The following is a 12,681-nucleotide window of genomic DNA, read 5'->3' as shown; positions in this document are numbered from 1 at the left end:
TGAGGAGAGTGGCGTGGGAGGTAGTGTTGCCAGCGTTCAGGCTCATGAAGCAGACACTGTTGAGTAACCTGAGGAGGACATCAGTGATCTGTAGACACAACTTGATGATGATGAAGCCGATTGCACTTGGGAGCCGGGTACAGAAGAGGCTTCATCATCATCATCATCATCATCAGGAGAAGAGGGTTGAAGGTTGCCCTTGAGGCAGCAGCTGAGCCAGCTAGGTGATAGCATTAATGGAAGTCAGCATGGTGGCAGAAGTGGAAAATCTGGAGCCAAACATGGCCGGGGTAGACAACCTGCTTCGCAGCAGCCTACCTTCCAGGGAAGTAGTGGAACACGGGTTCCTGGAGTAGGTGGCAGTAGCAGTCAATCAGTGCGGACTGTGTGTGGGAAAATCAGCTACTCGGCGGTGTGGCAGTTTTTCATCAAGCATCCGGAGGAGGTTAACATGACCACATGCAAGATGTGTTGGCATAAGGTAAAGCGTGGCCAGGGTCGAAATGTTGGCACCACGGCCCTGCGTCAACATATGCAGCGTCACCATAAAGCGGCCTAGGAGAACCGTGGCTCAGTTGTGGTTGTCCAGCCTGCTGCATCACCCAGTGGCACGCCGCTCCCTGTTTCAGCCAGCCAAGGCTCCCCCACCTCAGCCGAAGGGAGCTGTATGTCATACCAATCTTCTGTCGCTCCAGATGCTCCTGCTCCTCCTACTTTCTAGTCAGTCTTTCCGCCAGCAATCCATCGGCAAAGCAATGTTCAAGAGACAACAGTATGCGCCAACTCATCCAGCGGCGCAGAAGCTGAATGTGCTCCTGTCCAAGTTGCTAGTGCTGCAGTCCCTCCCTTTTCAAGTGGTGGACTCTGCACCTTTCAGAGAACTGATGGCTTTTTCCGAGCCTAGGTGGAGAGTCCCAAGCCGTCATTTCTTTGCAAAGAAGGTAGTACCAGCTCTGAACAATTTTGTGGAAAAGAAGGGGGCTAGTCCTTGAGCCTGTCGGTGTGTACCAAAGTGAACAGCAGCGCTGATGTGTGGAGGTGTAACTACGGTCAGGGTCTATACATGTCCTTTACAGCCCACTGGGTGAATGTGGTTCCTTCACAGCCACAACAGCAACTTGGACAGGTCACGCCGCATCAACCTCCACGCTCTCAGGCTATTGGTCCTGTGACAGTGTGCGGCTTCGCCTCCTCATCCTCCACTGTGTCCTCTGCCTCCACTACACGGACAAGTCTCAGGGCCCCTTTATCATTCCATGTGTCCAGGGCACGGTGGTGTCACACTGTTCTTCACATGAATTGCCTTGGCGAACGGCTTACTCCATAAAAACTGAAAATGGGAACTGAAAAATGGTGACCGACAACAGGAAGAACATCTTGTCTAAGCTGTGACAAGGAAATCTGAGCCATGCGCCCTGCATGGCACATATGTTTAATCTGGTTGTCAAACGGTTCCTGAAGTGTTCCACCATCTGAAAGACATCCTAACAATGGAAAGGAAACTTTGCATGCACTTCAGCCACTCGTACACTGCAAAGCACACCCTCCTTGAGCTGCAGCATCAGAACGGCAGCCCCCAACATAGTCTGATTTGCAACGTCCAACTATATGAACAGAGAAAAGCCATGACCGATTTCTTGATGATCCAAGCGGATAGTGTACTCCCTTGTGTAACTTCAATGTCAACCAGTGGCAGCTCATACATGACACCTGCCATTTCCTCAGGCCCTTTGAGGAAGCCACATTATTAGTCAGTCGCCAGGACCACAAGATGAACAACATCATTCCACTGCTTTATCTACTATAACACATGTTGGAAACAATGGCTGGTTGGGGCACTGGAGACATGGTGCCTATATCTCATGGCCACATGAGCCCTGTGGGGGCTGAACTGGAGGAGGAGGGGGAGGGGCACCGAAGAGCACAGTTAAGGATTTGCGAGATGGGCATTTTATCTAGTCATCTGACAGGAGAGGAGGAGCAGGAGCAGCTAGAGGGTAATGAGGAAGGCGAGACAGATGACCCAGACACACCGTGGCTGTATGCAGTGGAGATAGAGGCAGGGAGTCCCTCCAAGTCACTTGCACAAATGGCACGATGCATGCTCACTTTTTTGCATAGTGACTGCCGAATTGTTATCATTCGGCAGCAGGATGACTTCTGGCTCTCCACCCTCGCTAGTCAGTTTGCCAATGCCTATCTACTCCATCGTCCATCTTCTCACAGGTGTGACTCGGGAGGACCTCTGCGCTCACCCTCCATTGCCATGGCTGCTGGGGAGGGGTGGGGTGGCAGGAGCAGTACCAGCTCCATCAGCAGCATCCTGAGTCTACAGTCTTTGATGAGTAGCTTTCTTGACCCGCATAGTGGAGCAACTCATCAGCAGCAGGTAGACCTGGAGCAGGACCTGAACCAGCAGGTGGTGGCATACCTTGACATGACCATGCCAACACACCTTGAACATCTGCTGGACTTCTGAGCAGCCACACTTGATTTGTGGCCACAACTAGCAGAGTTTGCCCTGGAAAAGCTGTCCTGCCTGGCCAGTAGTGTGCCATCAGAGCGGGTGTTTAGTGCGGCGGGGCCATAGTAACCCCAAGGAGAACTCGTCTGTCCACGAAAAATGTGGAGAGACTGACCTTTGTGAAGATGAATCAGGCATGGATCAGCCAGGATTTCCACCCACCAATGCCTGATGCATCAGAGTAGATTGACCATGGTGCCACACCAACACTTCACAAATATGGATATTGCTAAACGTAATTAAGGCGCTGCTCCCCAGTTACAGAAATTCCTCCACATCAGACCACAAGTAAGTATTAAAACATAACTTTTAATAATAATCTTAAGATAAAATATATGGACCCCAAAGTTTTCTTGATATCAAACTAAAGGAAAGGTGTGCAAAAAACACCATGTGCCACCACCAAGTATTGATGTGATGCAAAGACCTCTAAAAGGTGGAAGGGAATAACGCATGGTCCATTGTAACCCGTGGTGGGTAAAACTTTCCCCTGTAAGGCCCTTCTCTCGCATTATTTACCCCTTAAAGGGGTACTCCGCCCCTGGCATCTTATCCCCTATCCAAAGGATAGGGGATAAGATGTTAGATCGCCGCGGTCCCGCTGCTGGGGACCCCGGGGATCGCCGCTGCGGCACCCCGCCATCATTACTGCACAGAGCGAGTTCGCTCTGAGCGTAATGACGGGCGATACAGGGGTCGGAGCAGCGTGATGTCATGGCTCCGCCCCTCATGACATCACGGCCCGTCCCCATAATGCAAGTCTATGGCAGGGGGCGTGAAGACCGTCACGCTCCCTACCATAGACTTGTATTGTCGGGTTGGGTTGTGACGTCACGAGGGGCGGAGCCGTGACGTAACGATGCTCCGGCCCCTGTATTGCCCGTCATTACGTGCAGAGCGATCTCGCTCTGCGCAGTAATGATAGCGGGGTGCTGCAGCAGCGATCCCCGGGGTCCCCAGCAGCGGGACCCCACCGATCTGACATCTTATCCCCTATCCTTTGGATAGGGGAGAAGATGTCTAGGGGCGGAGTACCCCTTTAAGGACCCGGGGTTTTTCTGTTTTTGCACTTTCATTTTTTCCTCCTTACCTTTAAAAAATCATTATCCTTTCAATTTTGCACCTAAAAATCCAAATAATAGCTTATTTTTTGCGCTACCAACTCTTCTTTGTAATGAAATTAGTCATTTTACCCAAAAATCTATGGCCAAACGCCATTTTGCTAATTTTTGCGGCTACCGTTTCAGCACTGTAAATTTTTCGGTAAAAATGACACCTTCTCTTTATTCTATGGTTCCATCCGATTAAAATGATACCCTACTTATGTAGGTTTGTTTTTGTCGCACTTTTGAAAAAAATCATAACTACATCCAGGAAAATGTATACGTTTAAAATTGTCATCTGACCCCTGTAACCTTTAAATTTTTCTGCTCATGGGATGGTATGAGAGCCCATTTTTGTATTGATCAGACTTTTTGATCGCTTTTTATAAATTTTTTCATGATATAAAAAGTGACCAAAAATACGTTATTTTGGACTTTGGAATTTTTTTGCGCGCACGCCATTGACTGTGCCGTTTAATTAAGAATATATTTTTATTATTTGGACATTTCCTGCAATACCACATATGTTTATTTTATTTTTATTTACACTTTGGTTTTTTTATGCACACATTGATATTTTAAATTGAGGGCATACATTTACACCCTGGGTCCTTAAGTGGTTAATTCCATTCTTGACAAGTGTTACTCCCTCTAAAAAGGGCGGACCCACACAGGAACCTCTCCCTAGTTCCACCTACAAACACTGCCATTTCCCAGGGTTTTTAGGTGGAAATAAAGAGTGTGGGGCCGCCCTTTTTAGGGTTAGTAACACTTGGCAAGAAGGGAATTAATAGGGAAATGGACAATACGTTGTTCCCTTCCACCTTTTCGAGGAAAGTGTTACTCTTCTTAAAAAGGGCGGCCCCACACAGGAACCATTCCCTATTTCCACCTAAAAACCTGGGAAATGGCATTGTTTGTAGGTGGAAATAGGGAGAGGTTCCTGTGCGGGGCAGCCCTTTTAGGGCGAGTAACACTTACCAAGAAGAGAATTAATAATGCAAGAGTAGGGCCATACAATGGATCATACGTTGTTCCCTTCCACCTTTTAGAGGTCTTTGCATCACATCAATACTTGGTGTTTTTTGCACACCTTTCCTTTTGTTTGTTTTCAAAAAAAACTTTTTGGTCCATATATTTTATCCTAAGCATATTATTAAACGTTTTACGTAATGCATATCCTCAATACTTACTCGTGCAAACTAACACTTTTACAAAAGAAACCGTTTTCTTCTGCCTACCTGCCTAAGCTACTATTCTGATCCTGCCACCGACCCGATGCCACACCTCTGATGCCAAGTTCTTCTTTTTTCACCCACCTCCATCACCAGGTACTGGTATTGCCACTCACTGCACCACTCTGTCACTGGGTCACTTTAAGGACTCCTGATGCTGCTGCTGCCGCCACCTCTAGGCTGTTTCATTCTGCCACCGTATGTTCTCTCATGCTGATGCCACCTCCAGGCTGTCACATACTGCCACCACATGTTCTCCTCATGCTGCCACCACCTCCAGGCTTTGTCATTTAGCCACTATATGTTCTCCTCATGCTGCCGCCAACTCCAGGCTGTGTCATTCAGCCACTATATGGTCTCTTCATACTGCCGCCAACTACAAGATTTGTCATTCAGCAACTATATGGTTTCCTCATTCTGCCGCCACCTCCACGCTGTGTCATCCAGCCACTATATGATCTCCTCATGCTTCTGCCAATTCCAAGCTGTGTCATTCAGCCACTATATGTTCTCCTCATGCTGCTGCCACCTCCACGCTGTTTCATTTAGCAACTATATCATCTCCTCATGCTTCCGCCACCTCCAGGCTGTGTCATTCAGCTACTATATGTTTTCCTCATGCTGCTGCCAACTCTAGGATGTGTCATTAAAGGGGTACTCCCATGCTTAAACATCTTATCCCCTATCCAAAGAATAGGGGATAAGATGCCTGATTGCAGGAGTCCCGCCGCTGGGGACCCCCGTGATCTTGCACACGGTACCCCATTTATAATCAGTCCCCGGAGCGTGTTCGCTCCGGGTCTGATTACCAGCGACCACAGGGCCGACGCCGTGTGACGTCACGCCTCCTCCCCATGTGATGTCACGCCTCCGCCCCATGTGACGTCACGCTCTGCCCCTCAATGCAAGCCTATGGGAGGGGTGTGACAGCTATCACGCCCCCTCCCATAGGCTTGCATTGAGGGGCGGAGCGTGATGTCACACTCCATCGGCCCTGTGGTCGCCGGTAATCGGACCCAGAGCGAACATGCTCCGGGGACTGATTATAAACAGAGTGCCGTGTGCAAGATCACGGGGGTCCCCAGCGGCGGGACTCCTGCGATCAGGCATCTTATCCCGTATCCTTTGGATATGGGATAAGATGTTTAAGCACCGGAATACCCCTTTAAGCCACTATATGATTTCCTCATGCTGCCGCCATCTCCAGGCTGTGTCATTCAGCCACTATATGGTCTCCTAATGCTGCCGCCAACTCCAGGCTGTGTCATTTAGCCACTATATGGTCTCCTCATACTGCTGCCACCTCCACGTTGTCTCATTTAGCCACTATATGCTGCCGCCAACTCCAGGCTTTTTCATTCAGGCACTATGTGGTCTACTCATACTGCCGCTAACTCCAGGCTGTTTCATTCAGCCACTATATGTTCTCCTCATGCTGCCACCACCTACACGCTGTGTCATTCAGCCACTATATGGTCTCCTCATACTGATGCCACCTCCAGGCTCTGTCATTGTGCCACTCAGCGACAGAAATTCTAATAGCAATGCTGCTGATCTGCATGTCATACTGAATAACAGTATTATTTCACTAACCCAGCACCCACTCTATGCATGTTACAGCAAAGCAAAGTGTTCTACAGCCCTATTGAGGCTCCCTGTAGGCCAGAAACAGCCGTTTTTAATAGCGATTCGCCGCAAATAAATTTGTACCGAAACAAATTTTTGGGGAAAATACGGCGAATCGTCCGAATAGAATTTAACCCTTTTAACCTCTATCTTTGGTAAAATATTTGAAGGTTTTCTAAGAAATGCTAAACTAGAGCATCTAAATGAAAGTACAATGAAACCTTTTCTGAAACCATGTCTTTGAGAAGACCATCCCCTTATCCAGACCAGATATTCAGATTTTCATTTCCACATTTATTAAGAATGGTTGTCTCAAAGAGGTTTTACTATAACCATACATACAGCATTTACATGGGTTTATGAGCTATTGTTCTTGTCAAACTAATATGATTAGCTTCTAAAAGAATCAGGTTGTGATGTTGTGTATCTGGACTTTTCAACGTATTGAGACTTTGCCAAAGAATAGGTTAGTAACCACCAAAACTACCTAAAATGATAATGTTGGGGCAAGGGGAAAATATGTGTTATAATGCAGTCACACATTGATTGTGCCTTCCGTAGCATATACATGTCGGCAACCTGTCCAAATAGGATGCCAATATATGCAAGCATAGACATGCAAGGGTCCTAAAGACTTTGTTGTCATGGCTATTAAAGGGGTACTCTGGTGCTTACACATCTTATCCCCTATCCAAACGATAGGGGATAAGATGCCTGATCGCGGGAGTCCCGCAGCTTGGGATGCCCGGGATCATGCACGGGGCACCCCGTTTGTAATCAGTCCCCGGAGCATGTTCCATCCGGGTCTGATCACGGTCGACCGTGACGTCACATGCCGCCGGCCCAGCGGTCACCGGTAATCAGTCCCGGAGCGAACGCGCTCCGTGGACTGATTACAAATGGGGTGCCGCGTGCATGATCCCGGGCGTTCCCAGCTGCGGGACTCCCGTGATCAGGCATCTTATCCCCTATCCTTTGGATAGGGGATGAGATGCCTAAGCACCGGAGTACCCCTTTAAGCCATAAGCTAAAGACCAGTTTGAAAATTTCAGGTTTTAGTAAATCTGCCCCATAATGTATTTTCTATGTTTTTTTCATTGGACTGCAGCTAACCCTACTCTTTTTATTGTGGTGTCTTTAAAAGTGCATGTTAATTAGATTAAAGATATATATTACAATTTTATTTAATTTTTGTTAAAATGAATGTTATAATGTTTTTATTAAGAAGGATTACTTCTATAAAGCACAAAGTTCACAGCAAAAATCTTTATATATGTGCCTAAAATATTTATATGCTGTAGGATTTTCTTCAAAGCTACTTAATATTTTCGTCTACAATATCTTACATTATAGATTATGATGATTATAAACAGTGTAGTTCCTCTAATTTTTTTAAATAATATATCTCACTGAAAGCAGTGGGAGTAGGTCACCAATCTTTTATCACAACTTGACAAATGTCTACGAAAAGGTAAAAATGTACAAATGTAGATAGACTTTGAATGTGAAAAATGTGCAGATGCTGCTATCCAGTATTATAATGAAAGTAGCCCTTTTTACCTGTTTCAACTAGTAATCTGTATAGAGTAAGCTGCAATACTAGAGAAAAGACTGATATAGGCCCATATTTATCAATCAACCTAAAACCCTAATTTTCTGGTTTTTCTCATAGCAACCAATCGCAGCTCAGCTGATTGGTTGCTATGGGAAAACTAGACAATTAGGGTTCCAGGCTAATTGATAAATCTGGGCAATAGTTTCTAGTCTAGGAATAAGCATTAACAGTTTTGAGGTGTTTATTTAAAGTGACATTCCAGCCATTAAAGGGTTGTTTGGGGGATATATTTTTTATTGGACTCAAAATCAATGTGAAAGCATTCTCATCTGCCCCGATCCCCTGTGACTGCTGTTTTGACTGTTCTGTGTACCTGCTTCTCACTGCTGCTTCACACTTCCTCTGACTTGTTTTTCCACTTTGTCAGTCAATGGTTGAAATGGGGACTTGCCTCAGCCAAAAATTTACTTAGTGGACATTTCCTGCAGAATTAAACATGTCAGAGGAAGTAAGGAGCATTGGTTATGAGTTTTTATTTTTTATTTTTCTAGAACATCCCCAATTTCAATAAAAAAATGAATAAATTGTATGCCCAGAATAACCTTTTAACATTTAGGACCAGAACATCTTTAACCCTTTAACTATCCTTGTCATGGCACCTTTCTTGTCGCCAGGCAGCATGATCCTTGTACAATACCCTGATACTACATTGGAAGTCCTCTAGACTTTAATTGCAATACCCTTGCAGTGCAAGTTTATGGGACTTTCGCAACCCTGTATACCCCTTGCTTTAACAGCATGTGGATCCTGCCACCTATTAAAGGATACCTTTCATCAAAAAAAACTTTTGATATATTATAGATTAATGTATGCAGAATAACTTTCCAAAAGCATGTTATTAAAAAATATGCTTCTTTCTTTTTAATTTTCCACTTTAAAAAAAATGACCACTAGGGGTGCAGCTGGAACACAGACAAACTCACCTGCTCACTGCCAGGGAGCAGTGGTGAGCTTGTCTGTGTCCCGGATGCAGTCAGAGATTTAGGACTCCTGCATGAGTCTGAAATCTATAAAAAAGGACTGGTAGGGAGACCCCTAGTGGTCATTTTTTCAAAATGGAAAATTAAAAAGAAAGAAGCATATTTTTTAATAACATACTATTGGAAAGTTATTCTGCATACATTAATCTATAATATATCAAACTTTTTTTTATGAAAGGTACCCTTTAAAGATGACAGCAGCGTCTAGACAGTTTGACGTTGCACCATTGGTGGTGCTGGGTTCAAGTCAAAATAAATAAAATGAGGTTGATTCCACAAGTCCACCATTCTTTTAATGGGCACTGTCAGATCCAAATACTTTTTATATGTTGTTACTGATGAAAATTAAAAGACCTTTTGTAATATGGTTGTTTACAAAGTTTTCAATATTTAATTAAGAAAACGGCTCCTGAAAATACCACACTATGGGTTCCCATTAGAGATGAGCGAAGTAACAATGATTCGATTTGTCACGAACTTCTCGGCTCGGCGGTTGCTGACTTTAGCCTGCATAAATTAGTTCCGCTTTCAGGGGCTCTGGTGGGCTGGAGACTCTCTCCTAGAACTGTATCCACCTTTTCCAGCCCAACGGGGCACCTGAAAGCTGAACTAATTTATGCAGGCTAAAGTCAGCAACCACCGAGCCGAGAAGTTTGTGACGAATCGAATCACTGTATCTTCGCTTATCTCTAGTCCCCATGCCTACTGGGACACTAACCACTCCTGCAGCAGCATTGGGCTTGTCCATGAGTCATGGGCAAGAGATGACTCATTGACAAGGCTGCATCAGCAGACACACCAATCACCTCCCACCACCACAAAGGAGGAACATGCCTCCTTCCCCTGATTTCTAACACTGTGGTATAATAAAAAGCAGTATTTTTATAATAAATATAGGCATAAATTAGACATACATGGCCAGGATTAAGTACTAAGTAACATATAATTTTTTTTGTGGTATCTGACAGGTACGCTTTCATTCAGATTTGTCACAAATATGTAGTACAAACCACATCTATTATTACAGATGAAAATAAAATAATAATAATATACATTTATGCAGGGAGAAGTAAGTAATTGTATGAAGCATTATTAATATTAAAAGCATAATTAAGAAGATAAATAAAAAACAGAAAACATCTGTCTGTTATACTGAGGAACATTTATAGTAAAATGAGTGATAAATTGATTAATTTTAGGCTTAAAGAAGTATATGGACTACAAGGTGCGTGCTACAGCTTCAAACTCAGCAGGCGAGAGTGCTGTCTCAGAAGAAAATGATATTTTTGTACGAACTCTTGAGGATGGTAAGTATAAATATTACAGATTGGAAAAAAGAAACAACATCTATTTTCCCTTTCCTACTTTTTAGAATGCAAGGTTACACAGTAAACATTGTCATTTCGATGTCACTGTACAGATGAAAAACATACAGGTGCATCGCTAAATAGGCAATAAAATATATGCTTAGGTAAAATTCCACTGGACTAGGGCATTGACAAGGGGTTAACTACCTAGTCTGACTAAGCTCCACCCCTTTGTAAATTAATACACCCCCCCCACCCCAAATAATGTCACATCACTGTGAATGCATTTTGCTGGCCAGCCATTTTATTAAACAAAACACATATATAAATGAAAAAAACATTCATCACCCAGCTCAAGGCTTCCTCAGTTTTACATAAATAAATTATGCAGCCATCATATACTTTAAAACAATAATAACCAATTGTAATAATACAGGAATAGTTGTCCAGGAATACAAAATCAGAGCTAAGGTTGTATGTGGTATTATGAATTGACTCTATTCAATTCAGTGGAACTGGGCTGCAACACCAGACACAACCTAGGGACAAATGTAGTGTTGTTTTTTCTTTTTCTTTTGAACTCTTTATTCTTGATTACCCCTTTAACCCCAATCCTTTAATATTGCACATAAAACTGGGTGCATCTTGTCCTCCACCCCCTTCTATACTTTTTTAATGTCTGCTGTACCAGAAATGACCAGGAATCAGTGTCCTGCAACCCTCGTAACCTTAACCAAAGGCTTCCTCAGCTGTAAAGGGACTAGTTTTAATAACCGGCTAACCGTTTTCCTTACATGGGCCCACTAACAACAATCAATGTATATTTGTATTGATGCCCACCACCCCCCAACCTGCTTCGACAATCCTCCCACACATTCCAGATCTGCTTATAAGCTGCCTGTGTACCTGGTACCAAAGAATCATTTGACGAAACTCTTACTGCTCCAAGAAGAGATCCAACAATTCCGAGAGGCGTGCTCCACCACACTCCACTACTCCTGGCACCAGCTGCCAAAACATCTCGGATTACAAATGAGGCAAATTAAGTCATTATCTTCAGGTATATGCCCACCATGCAAGCATTTAGGGATCTACAGTACAATAATAAATAATGTTTCACATGCCCCACTGGTGGTGAGGATGCCTTCACTACTCCCATACTGTCACAATATAGATGCTTACTGTCCCTGAACTGTCACCCAAATGGTCACCAAACTTACTGTGGAAAACTGTTTAAACAAAGCCAGGTTACGCTTTCACCTTTCCTGCTTCCATATTTTCAGCCTTAGTTTCTGCACACCAGCAACCCTGACAAAAGGCCCCAAAACTAAAAGAAAAATATAAAGCTCAAAATTGACTTCCTTAAATGCCTCTGACATCTAGAATGGACTCTGCCTACATCACCTGCACCAACCTTCTGTAAAAATCTCAGCCTATCAGCACAAAGCATCAATCAAAATTTTGGTTACCTAACAAAGACTGTAGGTCATCCAGTGAATTTTTTTTTACTCAGAAGAGCTTGCTGGTCACAGACGACTTTTCCGATATTCTCGCTTAATGAAAGTGGCCTAAATACCCTAAAATACCTTCATTTTAATAGGAGATAAAAATCAATGAGATACTAAAAAGAGCCCAACAAGTCCTCTTTTATTCCATAGGAGGCTGTGCCAGCAAGGCCCAACTCTACAAGTGCCAGCCACATCCAGAACCCTGACCTTTGGATCCATTTATGTTGTTAAAGGGGTATTCCAATAAAAAAACTTTTTTTTTTCATATCAACTGGCTCCAGAAAGTTAAACAGATTTGTAAATTACTTCTATTAAAAAACTATAATCCTTACAGTACTTATCAGCTGCTGAAGTTGCGTTGTTCTTTTCTGTCTGACAACAGTGCTCTCTGCTGACACCTCTGTCTGTCTCAGGAACTGTCCAGAGCAGGAAAGGTTTGCTATGGGGATTTGCTCCTACTTTGGACAGTTCCTGAGACAGACAGAGGAGTCAGCAGAGAGCACTGTTGTCAGACAGAAAAGAACAACTCAACATCAGCAGCTGATAAGTACTGGAAGGATTACGATTTTTTTTTTAATAGAATTAATGTATAAATCTGTTTAACTTTCTGGAGCCAGTTGATATGAAAAAAAAATGTTTTTTTTACTGGAATACCTCTTTAATATAAAATTGACAGCGACAGCCTTCCATGCAAGGACACACATGCTTAAAGGTAGTCACATTTATCTAGAGGTCACAACCATTGCATTACATGATTGTCAGTCACATAGTCCTGTTACTGTA

At 43.8% G+C, this 12,681-nt stretch overlaps 1 protein-coding gene across 5 annotated transcripts in view; it reads left to right on the top strand.

Annotated features, from left to right (window-relative positions):
• The window catches only part of PTPRQ (protein tyrosine phosphatase receptor type Q), a 447,893-nt gene that overhangs the window by 230,712 nt on the left and 204,500 nt on the right, over positions 1–12,681 (top strand). For all 5 annotated transcript variants that reach the window (XM_056574450.1, XM_056574451.1, XM_056574448.1 and 2 more), the window contains exon 31: positions 10,283–10,390. In XM_056574450.1, the coding sequence (XP_056430425.1) occupies positions 10,283–10,390 (108 nt within the window). The remainder of the gene's footprint in view (positions 1–10,282; positions 10,391–12,681) is intronic.

Source organism: Hyla sarda, chromosome 4 (genome assembly GCF_029499605.1).
Source record: "Hyla sarda isolate aHylSar1 chromosome 4, aHylSar1.hap1, whole genome shotgun sequence".
In the NCBI taxonomy this organism is placed as follows: domain Eukaryota; kingdom Metazoa; phylum Chordata; class Amphibia; order Anura; family Hylidae; genus Hyla; species Hyla sarda.
Note: the sequence above shows the minus strand (reverse complement) of the source record. Positions and strands in the feature narration are given on the sequence as shown.